General features: G+C 37.1%; 1 protein-coding gene across 1 annotated transcript in view; it reads left to right on the top strand.

Annotated features, from left to right (window-relative positions):
• Positions 1–10,032: 10,032 nt before the first annotated feature.
• MYBPC3 (myosin binding protein C3) overlaps positions 10,033–19,895 on the top strand; it is a 60,348-nt gene continuing 50,485 nt past the window's right edge. Inside the window, exons 1-2 of the mRNA XM_071559460.1 lie at positions 10,033–10,105; positions 17,744–18,010. Coding sequence (XP_071415561.1) covers positions 10,081–10,105; positions 17,744–18,010 — 292 coding nt within the window. The 5' untranslated portion in view covers positions 10,033–10,080. The remainder of the gene's footprint in view (positions 10,106–17,743; positions 18,011–19,895) is intronic.

The following is a 19,895-nucleotide window of genomic DNA, read 5'->3' as shown; positions in this document are numbered from 1 at the left end:
AAGATGCTGAAGACAGCTCTCAGAAGACTAGAACAACACTCAACACTGACATAATCAAGGTTTCTTCAATGCTGAACTAGAAACTCAGAACTTTTCTGCTTGGTATTGATGATGACTCTCCATCACTGACTTGAAATTAGAAAGTTAAAAGACATTTGCACTTAGCAGACTTGCAGACCTGATGCTTAAGAAAACTGGAGCAATAATTCCTCTCTTCATAAAAGTATCTTTATCGCAAACACAGCTTGAAAAGCAGAACTGATCCTTCCCTGACACTGTAATTTGGGGAAGAAGGATCGTTTCCTCTTGCAGGAAAACTATTGTAACTGGAAAGACCCAACTAGCGAGTTAATTGTGGAGATGCTTAGGATATCGCAAAAGCCATTTCAAGCTTATCAAAAAGCTTTCTAAGATCTGAGAGACCTACTTATCCATTTTCCTAGCAAGTCTTGCATAAAAACCAATTGGGTGCTGGATAAATAATATAAAATTAAAATAAGCATTCAAACAGAAACAACAAGAACATTTAAATGAGTTATTTGAGCACTGTGTATTACTGTAAAATATTACTTTAGAGCATCTACTTCTTGAATTGAAGAATTTGCATTTCACACTGGTTTTGACCACAAATAACATGGAAATGGAAGACTCTGAGAAAAATATTTCAGGGGACAGTATTATTTATAAGTAAACCACTTTAAAAATACTATTGAATATACTTTAACAAGCAGGTTTAAATTTTTCTTTATCTTCAAAGCTGAAAACTTTTTCTCTTCCTCGTTAATGCTTTGAAGTACCGTTTCTAAAAATATTCACTCCCCATCTGTTTCTGGTTAGGTTTTTCATCTGTGGCATAAAGAGTGAATAATCATGTGTTGCAGCTGTGAAGGAGACCAAATGATGATGATTTCTGCCAGAGTACCATTTGTATCCAGCACAATCCAACTATTCTGAATAGCAGGCTGCCTAATCAAGCTGAATTATAGTCATTCAGTTGCACATGCAAGCAGAAGCTCTTTGGCTCTTTTAGACAAAAATATCAAAATTAATGTGACAAAATCACAGATTGTGCAAAAATTACACAGGAGCAAGCATTCCATTTTCTCTGAAGGTGGCCAAGTACCACCCAGGTAGACATGCTGGAAAAAGCTCAGCTGGGGTCACTATCTGGAGAGATGACCCATGAATAGCACAAGTTCATAGGAACATTTTGCAGCCCACTGCTGTTAGACATCATCAATCCTCATTCAAAGTATTCATACTAGAGCTGGATATTCAACTTATATATGACCTTTGCAGCCTGCTTTAAAAACCACCTTTATTAGCTACTGAGTGATTCCTAATCAATTTTTGTGGAAAAATTAGTTCAAAAAACTATTGCTGAGCAAAATCCAAAATACTGATCCTAAAATACTTTAGACTCCTTCCAGCCATACATCAGAGGTGTAGAAGGTAGAAAAATTGCACTGACTATACAGTCATATATTATATATATTATATATAATCTGCTTGCAATAATTTACAGTGATAGCATCTATTTTTTACTTCTACTCAGTCAAAGAGAGTTTTAGACATTTCTGGGTCTAAGCTACTACACATCTACATCAGACAAAACTGGTGTTAAAGGTGCTATTATTTGTTTTTCCCTGACAGCCCACACTTATCAAATCTTCCTTAAAAATACATATATATATATATATATATATATATATATATATATATATATATCCTAATATATATCTCCTAATATATATCTCCTAATATATATATCCTAATATATTTTCTGCTTTTTTTGTCTCCTGCTTCATGAAACTTTATTTCAATGCCCTCATTTCAAAATCCAGACACTGACAGAGCCTTATAATCTGTATTTGTCTTCACTTGTGATTACAGCAGGGCTTACACTCTATGTTATTCCAGGTTTCTTTTCCTCAGTAAACCTGCCTCAGTAATTTTTTCCTATTTGTATCATTGAATCTCTTTGTCTTTCTTCCATTTTTTTCTCCCTCATCTGAACCTCTGCACAAAAAAATCAGTTAATAATCATTGAGCCTTATTCAAACTATAGTGCCACCTTCATAACAAGTACATGTATCACATGACAGTTCAATTCAATCTATTTTTATTGTTTCTCTAAATTTTGTTTGTACTCTAACTGCACATTATAAATTCATAGCAGAGACTTTATTACTGATGATAATAAATAGCATTTTTTCTTTGAGAATGCCCAGAACAATATGTTCTCAATGGAAATCCCACTCTTAAATATTTAAAATTTCTGGATTGCTGATAGAAAAGACTATGCTATGACACACAGTACAGGCACCAATTCCAAGAATTTGCATTTATTTCTGATTTATTTTGTGTGTAACTCTATCTCACCACCTTTCCTTGTTCTAAGCAATATTCAATTCCAATTTACATAATTTTGCATACCCACATACCTAAAACACTGAAAATATAGTGCTTGTAATAAAAAAACTAATGAACCTACTAATATACTACAGTCAAGTAGACAAAGAGATTTGCTTTTTAAAGCAGCTTCAACAATAGCTAAGTGCCTGTGGTATTAGGGAGGTCTGTATATAACCCAAATGATCAGAATCCTATTCCAAGAGCTGAGGAATGTGAGCTTCTTCCAGCGAATGTGAAACCAGCACTAGGTTGCAGATATTCTTTCTCATTTTCTTCCTCATAACTCATCCGTGTCTGTCTAAGCCTGACATCTCACATCAGCACACAGGATCACAGAGCAATGTAGGCTGGAAAGGACTTTTGGAGGTTATATCATCCAACCCCCTACCCAAAGCAGGCCAATTAGATTAGGTTACTCAGGGCAACTGTCTTTCCATTCTGTGTTTCTTTCCATTCGCTCCACTTATACAGCCACATCCTCCTTCTTCATGCCTTTAGTTACCCACAGTGTTACTTTTTACTACTGGGGAGCCAAAACAGTACGTGAGAATGAGCAGAGCAGTCTATGGACGGGAGGAGAATGAGGATGTGGTAGAGCAGATAAGGTTTAGGAGGAGGTGGTGGAGGAGAAAGAAGGGTGGGAGGAGGTGTTGGGGAGACCAAGGTTATGCAAAGGATTGGGGAAGCGGCTTTGTGGTAGGAAGGAATGCAGTTTCTGTGCTTTAAGGGCTCCTCTGAGCTTCTGTTTTAACTCCCCAGCAGTAAAGCAGCAGTGCTCTGGGAATGAGAAGCCCTTTGACCACTGGTGCCTTCGTGCAGGATGCTTTGATTCCTCTGCCTTATGCAAAGTGAAGAATGTTTGGGTGTTGGGCTGGGCATTTGCATATACAAATCAGTTTGGATTCTTTTAGATTTAACCAATTTTCTGAGTTTTGAGTGTCTACTTTCAGAAGCATAATTCTAGATGTCTTCTTTAGACATTCTCTCTTTCATTTTTTTCCAAGTCACCAACACTGTACTTTCCTTTATCAGCCAGTCCAAGCTATCCATTCCCAGCTCCTTGTACAGCTTTTCTCTATATATACACCCAGCCACCAGACACCTCCATGTTTAGTAGATCCCAGATCCTTTATCATCAATGTCCATTTTCAACTTTTGCCCATCTGATCTTATTTCTTCTTGTCAGGCCAGCTTTTCTCACATGTGCCTCCAGTCAGCTTCTTTTCATGCAAATGGTTCTCAGTTCCAATGTATTTGTTCAGCCATTTATAGTTTTCCCATCCCACATCTTCTTTAAGTTTCATTCTTATCACCTACTGAGTCCCAGTTCTCTTCCTCCCTCCCTCCCTCTCATTTCTATCCCAGCTCCTCATCTAATGTTCTCATCCTTTGAGGATCCATTTCAAACACCTTCCATAATATTTAGCCTCAGTTTTCTCCTGTCCATCCATGCCCTTCAATCATATATTTTTATTCCCTTGTCCCACTCAACTTGGTGTGATCTCTTCCTTCTCAGAAGGTCCAATTATTTGCCTGCCACAAGCTGTCCCTTCCATTTTGATGTGCCTGAGGGAGACACTGTTTGGAGCACAGGACATATGAGCTGTTTGCTCTTGGTTCAAATGTGTGGATTCAGTCCAAGTCCCACAGTAGCCCAGAGATAAATGCATACAAAACTCTGCAATGGACCTGATTGACACCATCAAAAGCTCTTCAGAGGATAAAATCTAGAAAGTTCTCACTAAGCATATGCAGTTAAAAGCACATTCCTAAAATGAAAGCAAGTTGCTGTCAAATGTGCAGAAAGAACTCCAATATGGAGTGCAAAGGGTAGGGATACAAAATGATTGTGCAAAGGAAAGCTCAAATAAGCAGGACCAGCACCCAAATCTTGTAAGTGCTTGTAAACTCCAGTTCTGTCAGTAAGGCCAAGTGCCTTTGCACGGTACACCCCAAAGCTCTGTGCTTCGTAAGGTCAAAGGAAACATTCTTAAGTGAGGTTTAGGTTGGATACCAGGAACAGGTTCTTCACCCAGAGGGTGGTTGGGCACTAGAACAGGCTCCTTAGGGAAGTGGTCACAGCACCAAGCCTGACAGAGTTCAAGAAGTGTTTAAATGACATTCTCAGTCACTTGGTGTGATTCCTGGGGTTGTCCTGTGGAGTGCCAGGAGTTGAACTCCATGGTCCTTGTGGATCCCTTCCAACTCAGAATATTCTATGATTTTATGATTCTCTGAGCACTTCAGTGAATGAGTCCTGCTGGTCCTGTGCTCTGCACTGAGCCACCTCAGCTGTCCCACCATTCACAGGTGTAAATCTTCAGTTGCTAGGACTGAGAGTTAATTATACTGCCTCATCCTCAGAAACTGTTGAATCATGGAGTAGATGGTATTTTCATAACACAAAACAAAGAGACAGAGGCAAATAAATGGAGATAGAGGAAAGAAATTAAATGGCATTGCAGAAACTACCAGCAAAAGAAGCCCACATTAGAGAAGTAATATATAGATCTTCTGTCTGGATAGCTACATTTGGGCAAAGTTGCATAGTCTTAATAGAGGATATGCTGTTAAATTTGGCTATAAATAATCCTTTGGTTTCTCTGAAAAAAACATGCTCCAACTATCCAAAATCACACAGCCTGTCACTGCAGGCCACCTATTACTGTCATTTTTTAACTTGACTTTGAATTACATGATATTAACTCAGAACAATAATTGCAGACTTGTAAGATAATTCTTCTGACAAGGAAGGACGTTCTTTTCCCTCTCAATCATTTTTTAGCACAGGCCCAGAGACATTTATTACATGTTGCTTCACTGTTCATGTACATCAGTTTCATTTGAATACAGGATGGAACTTTACACACTTTCTAAAAAATTTTCTGCTGTTGCAGTACATGCATAAGTAGTTATCATGATCTATTACACATCTATATTGGGACAGTGTACCCATTGCAATTATGTACTTCATTTGCATAGCAGTTTTGCTATTAAAACTAGCGACATAATAAAATAAATAAATATATAAAATATAGAAAATGCTAGAAAAAGTTTACTATTACAACAATGCTGCCACCTGGCAACCTTTAGTGTAATAGCAGATCAAACATTCATTTTGCCCTGCCTTGAATGTAGAGATATATTTAAAATGTTACTTTAAATAACATTTAAAATAACAAAAGGTGGAAAGTTATTACTGAAACAGGATCATTTCCCTGCATCAGATAAAATCATTCTCATGGCTGTGTTTCATTGTAGGGAAGAAGTAATTCATATCTTCTCCAAATTAAACTTGATTCTGAGTCTTGGAAGTTATCTGTGGAGACTACACAGCTAAGGGAATGACTCACCACAGTACTTGAATTAATTAAGCCTTATTTTGAGCACACAAGTAGTCAGAATGAAGTCCACATTTAAAGTTATTGAAGTACACCAGTAGCTCAGTAAATGAAAACTGCACCACTAAATATTTACAGAAAGAATCAAATCTACAGTGAGAAAATGAAATTGAGAAAAGAGACACAAAGAAAATAAGATGTCAGGTCTTGTCATAGTCATGATGTCATTCATTAAAAGGAAAATGTTACAACCACACTAAATAAGGAATATTTATTTAAACAGAATGAAAACACATATAAAATTTTGGGAAACATTAAATACATTGTGAAAAGATTCCCAAGCACTTATGGGAGCCCATTGCTCCTAAAGTCTAGTCTCTGTGATAAATAAGCAACAGAGAGTGCAAAACAGAATAAACTTCTTATTGACATGATCCCAGCAAGCACCAATGGGAAGAACTCTTGCCTGGTGCATTCCTTATGCTAATAAAGAAATGCAGAGTATATTGTTGAGAGTGTTATTTCCTTTCCAATATACAGTGCAAATACTTCATAATCGTACTATACATATTGCACATCCTAGCACATTAGGGTTTTATTACTAGTATAAACTTCTTCCAAGCTCTCCAGGAAATAAAGGCTCATAGACAGTAAAACAGCACATCCTTAAAATACAATCTAATTACTGACTGTATCTCATTTGAATGGCAATGCGTTTAGATTATGTCACAGAATTCCAGAGAAACACAAGAATGCAATTATTCTGCAAGCCGTGTGATGGCAGGATGAACTCCATATTTGCCCTGGAGGAAGCAGGACCCTTACATCCCCATCAAAATGATCTCTTTCAGACACGCCATTGTCAGACACATGCCTGGCAGATTTGAAGGCAAAAACCCATCAATAAGAAAGCAGAAAATAAAGGGAAAAGCTTCTGTAAGAAATGTCAGGTTTTAAAGGGTTTTAATGTATGACTGTAAAATACACAACTGCATTTTTTGTCCGAAAACATTGGAGGAACTGTGACAAAAGTACAGAAGACAACCAACATTCAGACACTGAATGGCAGTTGTTCTCCCAGAACAAGAGGATATTAAAATTAGAAGATGAAACGTTCAGAATCACCAATAGAATTCCCATCTTTAATATGTGCATTTTGACAGTGAAATCACCACTATTGGAATTATACTATTGATTCAAAGGAGTTCATGTCATTATAGAGAGAAACAAGTATTTAGGTGAATCAATAATACTGAGCATTCCAAGAAATTTGAAGAAATATTTAAGAGGCACTTAAGCCAATATCTATTGGCATTCAGAATGAGTTCTATGTTAGATATTCATTACCCCCATATTTAATTATTCCAAGGTTCTTGGTTCCTGCTTTGAAGCACCTCCTTATGGACACTTGCAGAGAACAAATACAGGATTGACGTATAATAAATACTGTAAGTCTGCATTTTACAGAGCTTGTATATAAACATACATTTCCTTTGAACGTGTAAAAATGGATTTACTTCTACTTACACCACTTTGGTTAATGGTAATAAAGGTCTATGGTGTTAACTGTATAAAAACTTCAGACCTGAACAATCTTTTGCTTGCAAATCTAACATAACTTTTTAACATACTTTGTACCTTGTCAAATCATGAACCTCAGAAACTACTACATAGGCTTTCAGTACAAATAATTATTTTCTAATAGGTGAAGGAGAAAGGGTTAAATAGCAAAACTATATTCTCTAGGCAAAATGATTCCTGATGAAGGTTACTATATTATGATGGCAATTACAAGAGACTCACATTTTAAGTACTGCACAAGTGACTCCTAGTCACCTGTTTTCTTTGTAAATATTTTTTTCTTGGCAAACATTATTTCAAGGACAACTATGCTGAGAAAAAAAGAGTGATTCTGATGACAGTCCGTCTCTGGAACAATCTGAACAGGTATTTATTTCTTTCTCCATGACAGTTCTGCCTCCCATGCCCTTGATTACCTAAGGCTGCTTGGAAACAACTTTCTTCCTGGAAGAGATCTGTGTACAGTTCCAACAGGGTGTCAGGTCTGAAGAGAACAGGGAGCTAATGGCATATCTCTAATATGGAGAAACATTTAAGAAAGGAATAGCATCTTCACTAGTCAAGTGACAGACTTTTTCATACTGTGAAACCCAAGCTCTTTGAAAAGTTTCAAATCAAAACAAATACCGAGATTTCCTGACTCCCAGTAAAATGCCTGTCCTAGCTCAGCAGGTAGGAACAGTTCATCACTGTGTGGGGGTAACCAAAGTTATGTATCCCACACCCTCTATTCATTTCCCATGAAATGCTAACAATGGACCATTTGCAGCAGCTGCCCAGGGCACACCCAACTCCTCAGGCTGTGAGCTGGGTGTGAAAAACACCTGTGAGATAAGAGCTGTGATAACTCCCCCCCAAGGAAGTCGTTAGCACCTCCACGCCCAGCCTGAGGGGGCGTGTCTGCTAATGGGCCAGCAAGGGTTCCAAAATACCCCCTGACTCACAGAGTAACTCCCTGCCCTGGGGAGGTACTGGGTGCTCCCACCTGGACCTGAGGGTACATAGTCTCGGGGTTTGAAGAGCTTGGGGAACCACTCGCTGGACCCAGAGGAGGACCAGAACCTTGACAGGAGGAGACTACCACTCTCAACCAGACTGTGACCATCATCTGCACCAACAGGTTTTTCACCTCCTTTTGCTTTGAACTCAAGGGAACCACATGGGACTCAGCACAGGGTATAACAAAACCCTTTGTGTTTTTGCCCCAGCATGCTGGGTTATACTACAGGGGTTTGCGGACTAAAAGCAATTTCTCTTTGTGTCATTGTATTTACTGTAATATTTTTTATTAAATTGTAACTCTGATTTATAATTTTACCTGAGCTGTGCTCATTTCTCCTGCTGGTTTGCCTTTAAACTGGCGCAATGCCTTAGGTCAAAAATGTAACATGATAACTTGCGTTCCACTAGAAACAGAGGCTATTGAAAATATGTGTGAGTGACATCCTGCTCACCTTTCTCATTCATCCATAAAAATACTCCTTCAAGGGAAAGGGAGGAAGTATTTGGCCCAAAATCAGGAGAGCTATCAGCAGTTATTCTTGAAAGTTCACATTTGTCCTATCAGACAGAAAGCACAGTAACTGATCAGCTGCATGCACACAGGTCTATTACGAGCTCCCTGCCAACAAAAGAAATCCTTTAGATTGAGGTTTTTACAGGATAATAAAACTGGGAAAAAATTAATATGACAATTTTTTAAGACATTATTTTTTCGATACTTGTGCTGGCTAAATTATGCTAAATGTTTGGCCTGCAGAGTTTCTCTTGTAAAGCTTAAAACTCAAAATGGATATACTATCAAGTCAATAAAAGAATGACTGTCCACAGTAATTATTTTGACATGCTAAATGTATGAATAAATAAAAAGCAATGACCGGAGCATGAAATGGCAACATCAGAATAATTTTTTAGTGAGATTTCCCCCCCAGATCTTCTAGAGGTATGAAAGAGAACCTTGGAACCATTTTTAAAATGATACTTTAAAAAAGAAATAAAAAACCCGCTCGTTACCAAGAAACGTATGCTGTGGATCAAGTGGGTGGATGGAGAGGGAGGACAGAAACTATTTAAGTAGTGTCATGCTTTCTACTTGTGACTTGTGGAAATGTCAGTAATGTATAAATGTCTCTGCAAAAGAAAATTCTTTCCCGAAAGTTCACATTTAGTTCTACAAATCCAGTCTTTGGTAGAATAGGAAAGAAAGAAAAAAGAAAAACCCTCTCTGAGGGACTGTTCAGTTCTGACCCAATTATAACAATAACACAGACTGAAATAAGCAGCAAGAATGCAAGCAGATACACTCTTAGAGCAAGTAAGAACCAGCAAACAGGAGATGTAATTGTAAGATCTAGTTTGCTGAATGTGCTATAAACACGGTGGTGTAGGAATTCTTAATGCAATATATGCCTGGAGCTAGAAAATGTACCGTACGCATGTGCAGCATCATATGGTGGTCTGGTTTATACCAGCAGAGCAGTGGTAGCCAGTCTTGGGTGGCTTGAGCTCTCTGTCTCTTGCGACTTGGCTATATTTATCCCAGCTGATGTAGCCTGTCAAGTGTGTCCTGCTGTTGATAAGGTGCTGTAGTTGACAACAGTGGGGGATCAGGGGGAGGAGCAGGATGGGGGTTTCCATCAAGTGTTTGTTTCGGAGGTCTCACATGCCCTGCAGCCACACTCCTATTTAACTCGGACACTGCTTTCTAGGTACAACCAGGAGCTTCATCAGACACAAAGTGAAGATGCCAGAACCTGTAAAGAAAGCAGGTAAGGATCATAACTGACAGCCAAAACCTAAGAACAGCTTGACAGAGAATATATGAGTAGATTATGCATTCTAGAGAAATGAGAAGCCACAGTGGAAAAAAATAGAGACGTGTAAAGCAACAATTGGAGGGATCTTATTATAAAAGCCATGGAAACTAGAACTGGAGATCACATGCATGTCATCATGTATTCCTGTGGGCCATAGGCCTGTGTTATTAAAGGACCTTTACTTTTTATCTTACCCTACGCTAACGTGGCTCATAGTCCTGCTTTGGGGGGGTCACTCACGGCATTAGTATTAAAAAAAGAAATATATACTGGATCTTGTAATTGTAGAGAAAACCTTGAAAGTATAAGCTGTAAAGGTTGAGTAATGACCTCAAAAATAAGATATTTATATTATATTCTGGTTTTAAAGTAACATGATTTTTAAGATTTATGGAAATTAGTCTAATGACTGTGAATGCAGACAAAAAGAAATACAACAGAGTAGACAAAATTGGACAGTATGATCACCTAGGCACTGTGACGTCTGATTTCTAATTGTTTAACTGCCTTTAAATTAACATTATCATTCTCTGTGGATGAGAGGCAATGTCACTGTGAGGATGCCCAACTTTGCTGGCTAATAGTAAAGAGAAATTCTATTCCAACGTATTTCTCCACAGAAATCTAACAGGTGTCTATAATCACTAGTCCCACACAGTTCTTATGAACAAACCAGACCAAACACTGGGATTATCACAGCAGGGGGAGGAAAAGCTCTTGTTACCCACTCTGACCAAGACAGAACCAGTCACATGCCCCATAACTTCTAGTGAGGATCTTCTCAGTCTCCCAGGAGACACTAATCCCTTTGGTTTTCTATTTCATATTGTTTATACAGTTCAAGCTGTTTCAAGATGGGATAATGCTGAGTGCTATCTCAGGAGGGCTGAGAGCCATTGGGAAATTCATACTTGGATAAATCACAATTCCTGCCTTTCACTCGCCAAGTCCCTAGTCTGTATTACTGAAATCTGGGCATCTAGTGTATAGGTAGAAGAAAATTCTGCATGTCAGACAATGATCAGCGATATTCTGCCTCTATCTGCTGTTTTAACAGACCTTTTAATGTGTTAGAAGAGAACCAAAATGAAAACAACAATTAAGCCATTAAACTTAAAATGGTGAAGTAGATTTTCCAACAGGCATTCTTTCACTTTAAACTGTCCAACTAAAATACATGAGGATAAGGCACTTCCCTATTTAATTACTGAATGCCAAAAGATCTGTCCTAGCATTCCAGAAAACCTATGCATTCTCCAAGAGCAACAGTATTTAGACAACCTGTAACAGTTTAGTGTCAGACCAAATAGGAAACTTTTAAAAGCTTCACTTTTTGCAGAATTCTGTTGCAGAAACTTTATGTTCTTCTTCCTTTGATTTAAACATTCCAGAGTTAATTTTTGTTCAAAGACTCACTTTCTGGACAATTTTGATTTTTTTTTTTTTTGTAATGAACACTCAGAAAGCTTAAAAAAAACCCCCAACCATTTCCCTAACAATGTTTTATGACATTGAGAGGAAGCAGCTGACTTTTAAATACCAAATTTAGTAGATAAATAGGCCTTAATGGGAAATGTGTGCATTACTATATCTGGAAAAGGAGAAGTCTGTATTACTCACCTTCTGTGAAAATAAGTCCACTTTTATTCACATATTTTATAGACTGAGTAGTCTAGATTTTGCTCTTCAGATTAGAAGATTTCATCAAATATTTATAAATACCCTGGCTTGTAAGCACACAGAGGCTTTCATAACAATCACTGTTGCATAAAGAAGGGTAAACTGTAGAAATTTATTTTGAGTATAAATCATTCTTTTACATTTGCAAGCACCTAGCACAGCAAAGTACCACTCCATGATAATGAACTTGTGTGAACCACAGGAATGCAGAAAAATCCTAAATTTGTGTAGACCTACTTTCCTCATTAGAAAGGCAAGATTCAAACCGAGCTGAACATTATTAACCCCATTTTACAGAAGGTATGATGGTTGCGGGGAGAGTGAGGTGACTTTGATTAGTGAAACTATTCTTCGCCTGTTGCTCATGTTGCAGGAATTTGCAATCTCAGCTGCTGAAGTAGGCAGGGAATGATAAGATTGAGTTGTTCAATAGCTTTTGGATCTCAGAATGATTAAGCTTGTAATTGCAAGAAGCCACTTAGGTTCTGAGTGTGGAATGAGCAGCATCTTTATATAGTTCCTCAGAAAGGAATTTACACGCTCCATTACTGAAGTCTGCTTATCCTCAGCTTGGCTTTTAACTCGGTGGAAGAGCAAATAGTATAGAAGGAAAACTAGATGCCAAGTGTAAGCAAAGATCAATTTTCAACATGAAGCCTTAACAAATTAAAGAATTCCAAAAGATAATGCTACTTAATATTAATTAAATACATCGGCCAATACATATTTTAATACCAAATACACAGAATGAGCAGTAATATAACTGCGATTTTGAGAGAAACTTGTGACTATTTTGTCTAATTTCACTCCTCAGAAATTTCTGCTGGAGTTTGTAGCATCTTCATTCAACCAGATACATTAGATTCTCCTCAAGCATTTATACCTTTAACAGTTTTTATTTCATAAAAAAACAGAAATAAAATTTGAAAATCTCATCTAACATTCTCATTAGGTGCTTTTTTCCCTCTACTCCATGTAAGTATCACAAATAATGATTGCTAAAGAACTGAAGTCAGACACCATTCTGAAAACAAGGATGAAATAAAAAAGAAACCAAACAAAACTACAAAACTAGAAACAACAAAAGCCACAAGAGAATGATTGTCCTCTATCTAGTTAAAAATACTCTTGTTGAATCCACACTTCTTTCTCCCTTTCATTTCACATATTTCACACATATTTTGAAATTCCATTATTTTAGGAATAGGTTTTCAGCTAATGCTTGTGTTTGTCAACAAGCCAAATTATTTAGATGATGTGGTGAGGAAATGAAATTATTCCAGTTATTTAAACACTGTTTTAATGTACACCTTATCTCTACTTTTTCTGACAATAATGAAATAAGAATTGCTCCTCTTGCTTCTAAAACTAACTGGAGATACAGCAGTCCTTAGTAGCTACTTCCTAATGATTTGATGCAGTATAGAGACAATAGAAACAGTCTCTGCCTTGAAACACTTGCAAAATAAAAGCCCAGTAAATAGAGATATTTCAACAAGAAAGTAAAGGAAATAATTATTAGTACAATAAATAGGGACCTGGATAGTAGCTAAGCTATTTCTGGATTTTTGCATAGGAGAGTATGAAAAAGATTTGAAGCAGAATAGTAAACTAGTTTTATTGTGGATGTTAGAAGGATATTGTTTCAAAGCTGGTCAGAAAGTAAGAGAGAAAGCATGAATGTGCTAGTATAAATATTTATTAAAAGGCAGCAGCATGAAGGCAAAATACTAGTTTTATTATTTAATTTAGGTGTAAATTAAAGAAAAATAGGTTTGGAACTTAATTTTAATTTAGCCAAAAGCAAAGGTATTTTATATTTTTTCATCATCCTGGTTGAAAGACCTATTAATAAAACATGAAAATGCAATCTAACCCTGTACATTCAAATAAAGCTTTTTATTACTATCCAATGGAACTGCAACTCACATGACATACATAGTTGTATGGTTGATGTGTACGTCTTCAGGTATTAAAAGATTTTTAGAGGATATGAGTTCTGGTAGCCCTTGAAAAGTTTCTGCAAGATAGCTGCAGACCAATGTAATCTGCTTCCTCTTCTACCCAGGGTAAAAAGTTGAAGGTTTACATTACTCTGAAGTGAAGGTGTTTGCATACAGAAGCTAGACATGGTTAGGAAGGCCTGAGATAAAAGCCAAGTGTTGAAAAATAGGTTAGAACAAAATGACCCTAATCTCATTTTCTTTTATGAGCTTCATGTTCCTCTTCTCTACCTGTGTTAACTCCCTACCGCAATCCCAATTCCATTCCCACAAAACATACACACACAAAGCACTTATCACTCTCCTTTGCTTCGGTAATTCCTGTCTTCATCAGCACTGGTAACTCATGTGCATCTCTGCTCTCTCTCTAGAATTGCTGTAGTATGTTAATAGTAATGTCACTTTTGTCTCCCTTTGTGCAGGCTGGGTTAGACTATATCAGGAACCAGAGAGGTAACAAAGTGAGCAGCAGAGGACACAGGCTACTTGGTCATCAGGTGCCCCAGTCCTATGGCTCCTGAGAGAGCATTCAGCTGCAGTCTGGAGAAACATGTGACAGTGCCTGAGACTGGTCAGTGCCTGACAGACACAAGAGCTGTAAGACATACCACAACATCACACAAGAGGTGTCACAGTCGTTGTGTTATCCACAGCCTGAAGGTGTTGGTCATAATGAAGAGTGTTTAGAGTATGGGATGAATGGATGGAACTCAGAGGGGTGTATCTGGGTAGAAGCCAAACACTGAAGTGAGAGAGTACCAGATGGGGAATATGTTTCTGGTAAAATAGGCAGAAGTGTGGTTCTCAGAAAAGATCAGAAGTTTTGAATGGTGGTGTTTAGGAACATTCCTAATGAGGAAATAGCTGAATGAGATTGGTATAACTGCATGAGAAAAGGAAAACTTCTGATGAATTTGGATTTGCACCATAGTTGAAGTAGCAGCTCATGAAGAGGAGGGAGTAACTGATCATTCTGTTAAGCTGCTCATTTTTCCCCCAGAAGGAAAAATGATGGTATTTTCTTCACAGACTTGTTCAGCAATCTCTCTTCTGCAACAAAGTAATTTCCTATAAAATCTCCTGCCCTACATTTCTAGTTTTCCTTTGCAAATATGAACAGTGTGAGATGAAAGGGAATACAGCTGGATGCAGAGGTGCTATTTTGGACATTGCCCCTCTGCTGCCTCTGAATTTTAAGTGCAGGAAAAAGACTCAATGAAAAACTGAGTCTGCTTTAGCTGTGAAAAAGTGGGCTCAGAACTGTTCTTGTAGGCCATTGTTCTCATGGGAGATTTTGGGTTTCTCCGATTTTATGCTTTATTGGAAATATTTGCAATAATTAAGTTGAAACTGGAATTATTCTCTTGGCAAGAAAGGAGGGGGACAGGGAGGGAAGACAAGGAGACTTATTTGTAAACTTCTACATACGCATTTAGATTTCCCAAAAGTCAGAAATGTTATGTAATGGTGGTGATTTTTCACAGTGTTCTGGCCATTTTTATGTTTTGTGAGTCATCTAAAGCAAGTGTAAGAAACTTAAACACTTTCCAGGGAGTGCAGCAGATTGGAGAGTTACTTCCAAGTATGCATGTCATGAAACTCTGCCATTGTATTCTGGAACCTATACAGACCACATTGCTATTAAGTAATTAATATATTTATAGATTCTTTCATGCTTAAATAGGAGAGTGATGATAATAGCACTCAGAGACAGAAAGCATGCCTCTTTGCTGCTGAGACTGTAGAATCACAGGGAAAGGGGCCAGCTAGTCAGTATTTCAGGAGTGAGTTCCAGGACTGACCTGTCTCCCCTGTGTAGCAGCCTGGCCACCTTTACTTGCCTCTTGCATTCTCTGTATCAAACCTGCTGTCTGCAGTAACCCTGATGCACTTATTCACTATACACTGCACCAGGGTATACCCTGCTGTGCTATTTACTGATAACTGTTAACAGGCAGGATGCTACAGTACACTGTAGCAAGTGGTCCTAAACTCTACAAAGTACTATTTTGTTTAAGAACTATTGCACAGGTTAGGAAAATACTCAGATACAAGCATGTAGGAACATTTCACTCCCAGAGGAAATTTCACATGCTTATAGCTTAACATGGCAGGAAAACATGTGGAAAGATACAACAGAAGCTCAGTCAAGGCTTTTATAGACTCAGGGCAAACTAATTTTTTTTCATCAAATAAATAAAATGGGAGGGAAGAAAAAAAAAGAAACAGAAAAAATGTGGTTTAGGTTTTTTATATACTACCTTATAAAAGTACTTGTAATTGATACTTTAACCAATGTTTAAGGAGCTTTGAATCCTTTGTAAAACAGTGCAAGAAACATGAACTGTACTATGACTAAATACAAAAGGACATCAGATGAAAACTTTGCAGATGGGACTCCACTAAGGTCAACTGCACTAAGGTCAACCTATGCAGCCTGAGGACATGCTACAGGAATAGAGATTTTTTTGCAATGAACAGATGGTTTTATTTATAATACACTATTTATGTGAACTAAAGCACCTGTTTGAACATGAATTCAAACTTTTTCCCTTAAAATATAGTCATGACATTTTCTTTTCATTTTTATGAAGTGGAATCAAAAGTCCAAAGTTAATTATAACCATTGTTGTGGCCTTTGGAAGGTCTTGTTCTTGTTGCTGCTAGAGTAGGAGAGCTACAGACAATTTGCACAGCAGCTACAGATAAAATTATATGTGATGAAATTATTAATATTTTATAAAGGCATAGTTATACAGGGTTGAGTCAATAAAAAGTGTCATACTGATGCACAAAAAATATGCACTGTATGAATCAGAATGTTAATTACTGGTATTATTATATATGGACATACCTCATGGCAATGAGCAAAAAGATAACTTCTTTCATCAAGACATGAGCATAAAATGAAAAACTTGATTCAAAATAAAGATTAAGAAATATAATTAACTAGATAAATAAATCAGGCTAAAGAAATTAGTAAAATAAGTTACCTCACTAAAATCTAATCTTGAAAAAGATTCGCATACACATGGATCAAAATCATGATGCACTGGTTGCATTACAATGTCCTATCTGCTGTGCTACTTTGATTATATCCAAACTAAAACATCCTTTGGTTTATGCTTGTTCACCCTATATATTAATAATTTCATTAATTCTCATTATAAGCTATGTGTTTCTTGACACATTGAGGAAATCTTTTAAACCACCTTGTAAGTAATTAGAAAACTACTTGTTGTAGAGTGCCATGTAGGCAAGTACTTCAACTTTTAATGCTGAAGTGAACTTTTGAATGCAAACAAAAATTAACATTATTTTAGCTGGGATGAAATTATAAGAGTCATCATAGGAATGTGCATCCATTTCCACTAATGCCTTGATCAGTCAAACAGGACTAAAAATGAACCATTAATTCATAGTGGTATATTTGGACACAGGTTAGTCCACAAATTGCAGTTTTGTTGATGAACAGGTCCTGATCCCCTTTAACAACTGTATTAAATGTGTTAGAACAAAATTAATACTTCTAAATAAAACTACATGGCAAATTAATCTCGAGAGCTTGATATGTAAGACTACATACCATGCCCTCTGGTCACAAATGAAAACATTCACTTATGAAAAATCAGAGCTCATTAGAGAGGGAAAGAAATATGAAGACAATGAGGTCAGTTTTCCACTTTATTTCATTACAATATGGAGAAAATACGGCATCTCAGTCAGAGGCCGAACTCAGTAAACCGAAAGACAATTCCACAACTTCTCTGTGGAAAGTGTTGTAATTTATATCTTGCATGGCCAGATGGAAGAGAAAGGAGACAGCTGCTGCAGCCACAACAGCTGACTACACCAGATATGCCCCAATTGCAAAACAGATTTTAGTGAGCCCTCTCTCTTTTTTTAGTTTCTGCGTTTACCAAGAAGCCCAAGACAGCAGAGGTGACAGCCGGAAGCACAGCTGTGTTTGAAGCAGAGACAGAAAAGTCTGGCATCAAGGTGAAATGGCAACGAGCTGGCACAGAAATTGCTGAAAGTGAGAAATATGTCATCAAGACAGAAGGAAACAAGCATTCACTGAGAATCAATAATGTAGGAAAAGAAGATGATGTGACATATGCTGTAATAGCTGGAAGTTCCAAGGTCAAATTTGAACTCAAGGTCAAGGAACCAGGTACAGCATTTCCTAAACATTTCCAATTTCATCAGTATTTCCAGTCCCACATAAAACCTTCATGAGTGAAGCCCACGGAAATTAGCCTATGTTAATGCTGTGAGATTTCTCTACCAGCAGTACATCTGTTTTGCCCAATTATTTGAAGGTAATAATTCATATTAAGCTGAGGAATACATCTGCTGTGCCTAAGACACCCATTTCCAGATGTCCTAAGTCCACATAGTAGAGGTCACAGAAGAAATCAAAATGTACATCTTTAGAATTCTCCACCAAGCTTTTACACTTAACTATTGAAGAGCAAAGTAAAGCTAATCTAACTTAATGTGACCTAAACTAAGATGCCTGCATCTTAGGTGTAATACTTTCTTTTAATTATTTAATTTAAATATGAAATTGTAACAACTGATGAAAGATTTAAAAGTTATGCATAGTAGGAGCTCATACATTCCCCAAAATTGTCTCAAAATCACCTGCTAACAAAATTACGTATTTCAAGATGGACTTGAATGTGAAGAGGAACTTTTATATTATTTGAAGATCATCTATCATTACTACCTCAGTATGCATTAAAGGACCAGCTAGATGGGAAATTGAAAAAACTTCCCTATGCTTTTCCTGGGAAAAAAAATACAACGGGCCAAATTCCCTGGAATTTTCTTATGGAAACTATCTGAAGATACTTAGGATAGATGAAAACACTCATTTTTAAAAATATTTTTACCTTTCCAGTCCCTTTTTCCCCTTCAGAATGGTCCCTATTCACCCCTTCTGTTATTTTAATTTTTGCTTTTTATTTTGGTGAAAAGCCTTAAACTCAGATTGTTTTTATCACCTCCTCTCCTTTGCTATCACTGTTCAGTGTAGCAACATGATGAGACCTTGTGAGACCTTCTGGTCAGCTGAAAAGACACTGGTGAATGTTTAACAGGATTCAAGACATCCTGTTCCAAATTAAAAGACAGTGCATGACAGGTTATGAATGAGGAGAAATCCTAATATGGATTAGGACAATTTGACAGCTGTCAGAGCATACAGAAGTATGATTCTGCTGACTATCTCATCCTGAAAGCAAACAGGCCCATATTATTACACTAGTTATAACTTCATCATTTTCTTTCAGCTTAGTTTGGTAAAGCCTGCTATGGGAAGATAACCTGAATATAATGGAATTACTGAATTTGGGAGTTCAGCTTTACCTAAAAGGAATACACTTCTGACAGGCACACATTGGTGATGGAGATATCAGGATGCCAAAGGAGAGATAATTTTCCTGTATACATTATGTATTGATGCCTCAGGATCAGCCTTTTCTAAACAGCTATACTGCTTACACTGTACTAGATGCTCCAAGTTTTGGGACCATCTACACTACATCAGTTAGAAGAACATTTAATTCCAGTAAAAATTTAGTAGAAATTTACTTGGACAAGGTCTAAAGGGATAACTTCTAACAATAAAATAATACCAATTTAAAACCACACTGCTTTCTTTCAAGACACAAATGCAATTTAGAGTAAAAGGCATAAATTTTCTGAGAGCAGAGTTGACTCATGTTGATGTGTTCACAGATACTGGCTTGTTTTTCAGATCTTACTAAGATTCCATTGTTATAGAGTAACTGGATTACCCATCATTATTTGGAAGTGACTCCACCACCTAAGGGAAAACTATCTTGCTGCAACTGATCTGTTTCAAGAAATTCTACCTCCTACCATCTGCTACAGTTGCTCACTCCTACTCCATTTTCATACAATTCTGTCTTCTCCACTGTGTGAAATGCTTTTGCCTGAATTTTTCTGTGAGGTCATGATTTCATTGACAGGACACAAAATTCTGTAAGCCAGAAGAAATGACAGATGGACTTTTAAAATACTTTTTCCAT

The sequence above is a fragment of the Pithys albifrons genome, chromosome 6 (assembly GCF_047495875.1).
Source record: "Pithys albifrons albifrons isolate INPA30051 chromosome 6, PitAlb_v1, whole genome shotgun sequence".
Classification (NCBI taxonomy): Eukaryota; Metazoa; Chordata; class Aves; order Passeriformes; family Thamnophilidae; genus Pithys; species Pithys albifrons.
Note: the sequence above shows the minus strand (reverse complement) of the source record. Positions and strands in the feature narration are given on the sequence as shown.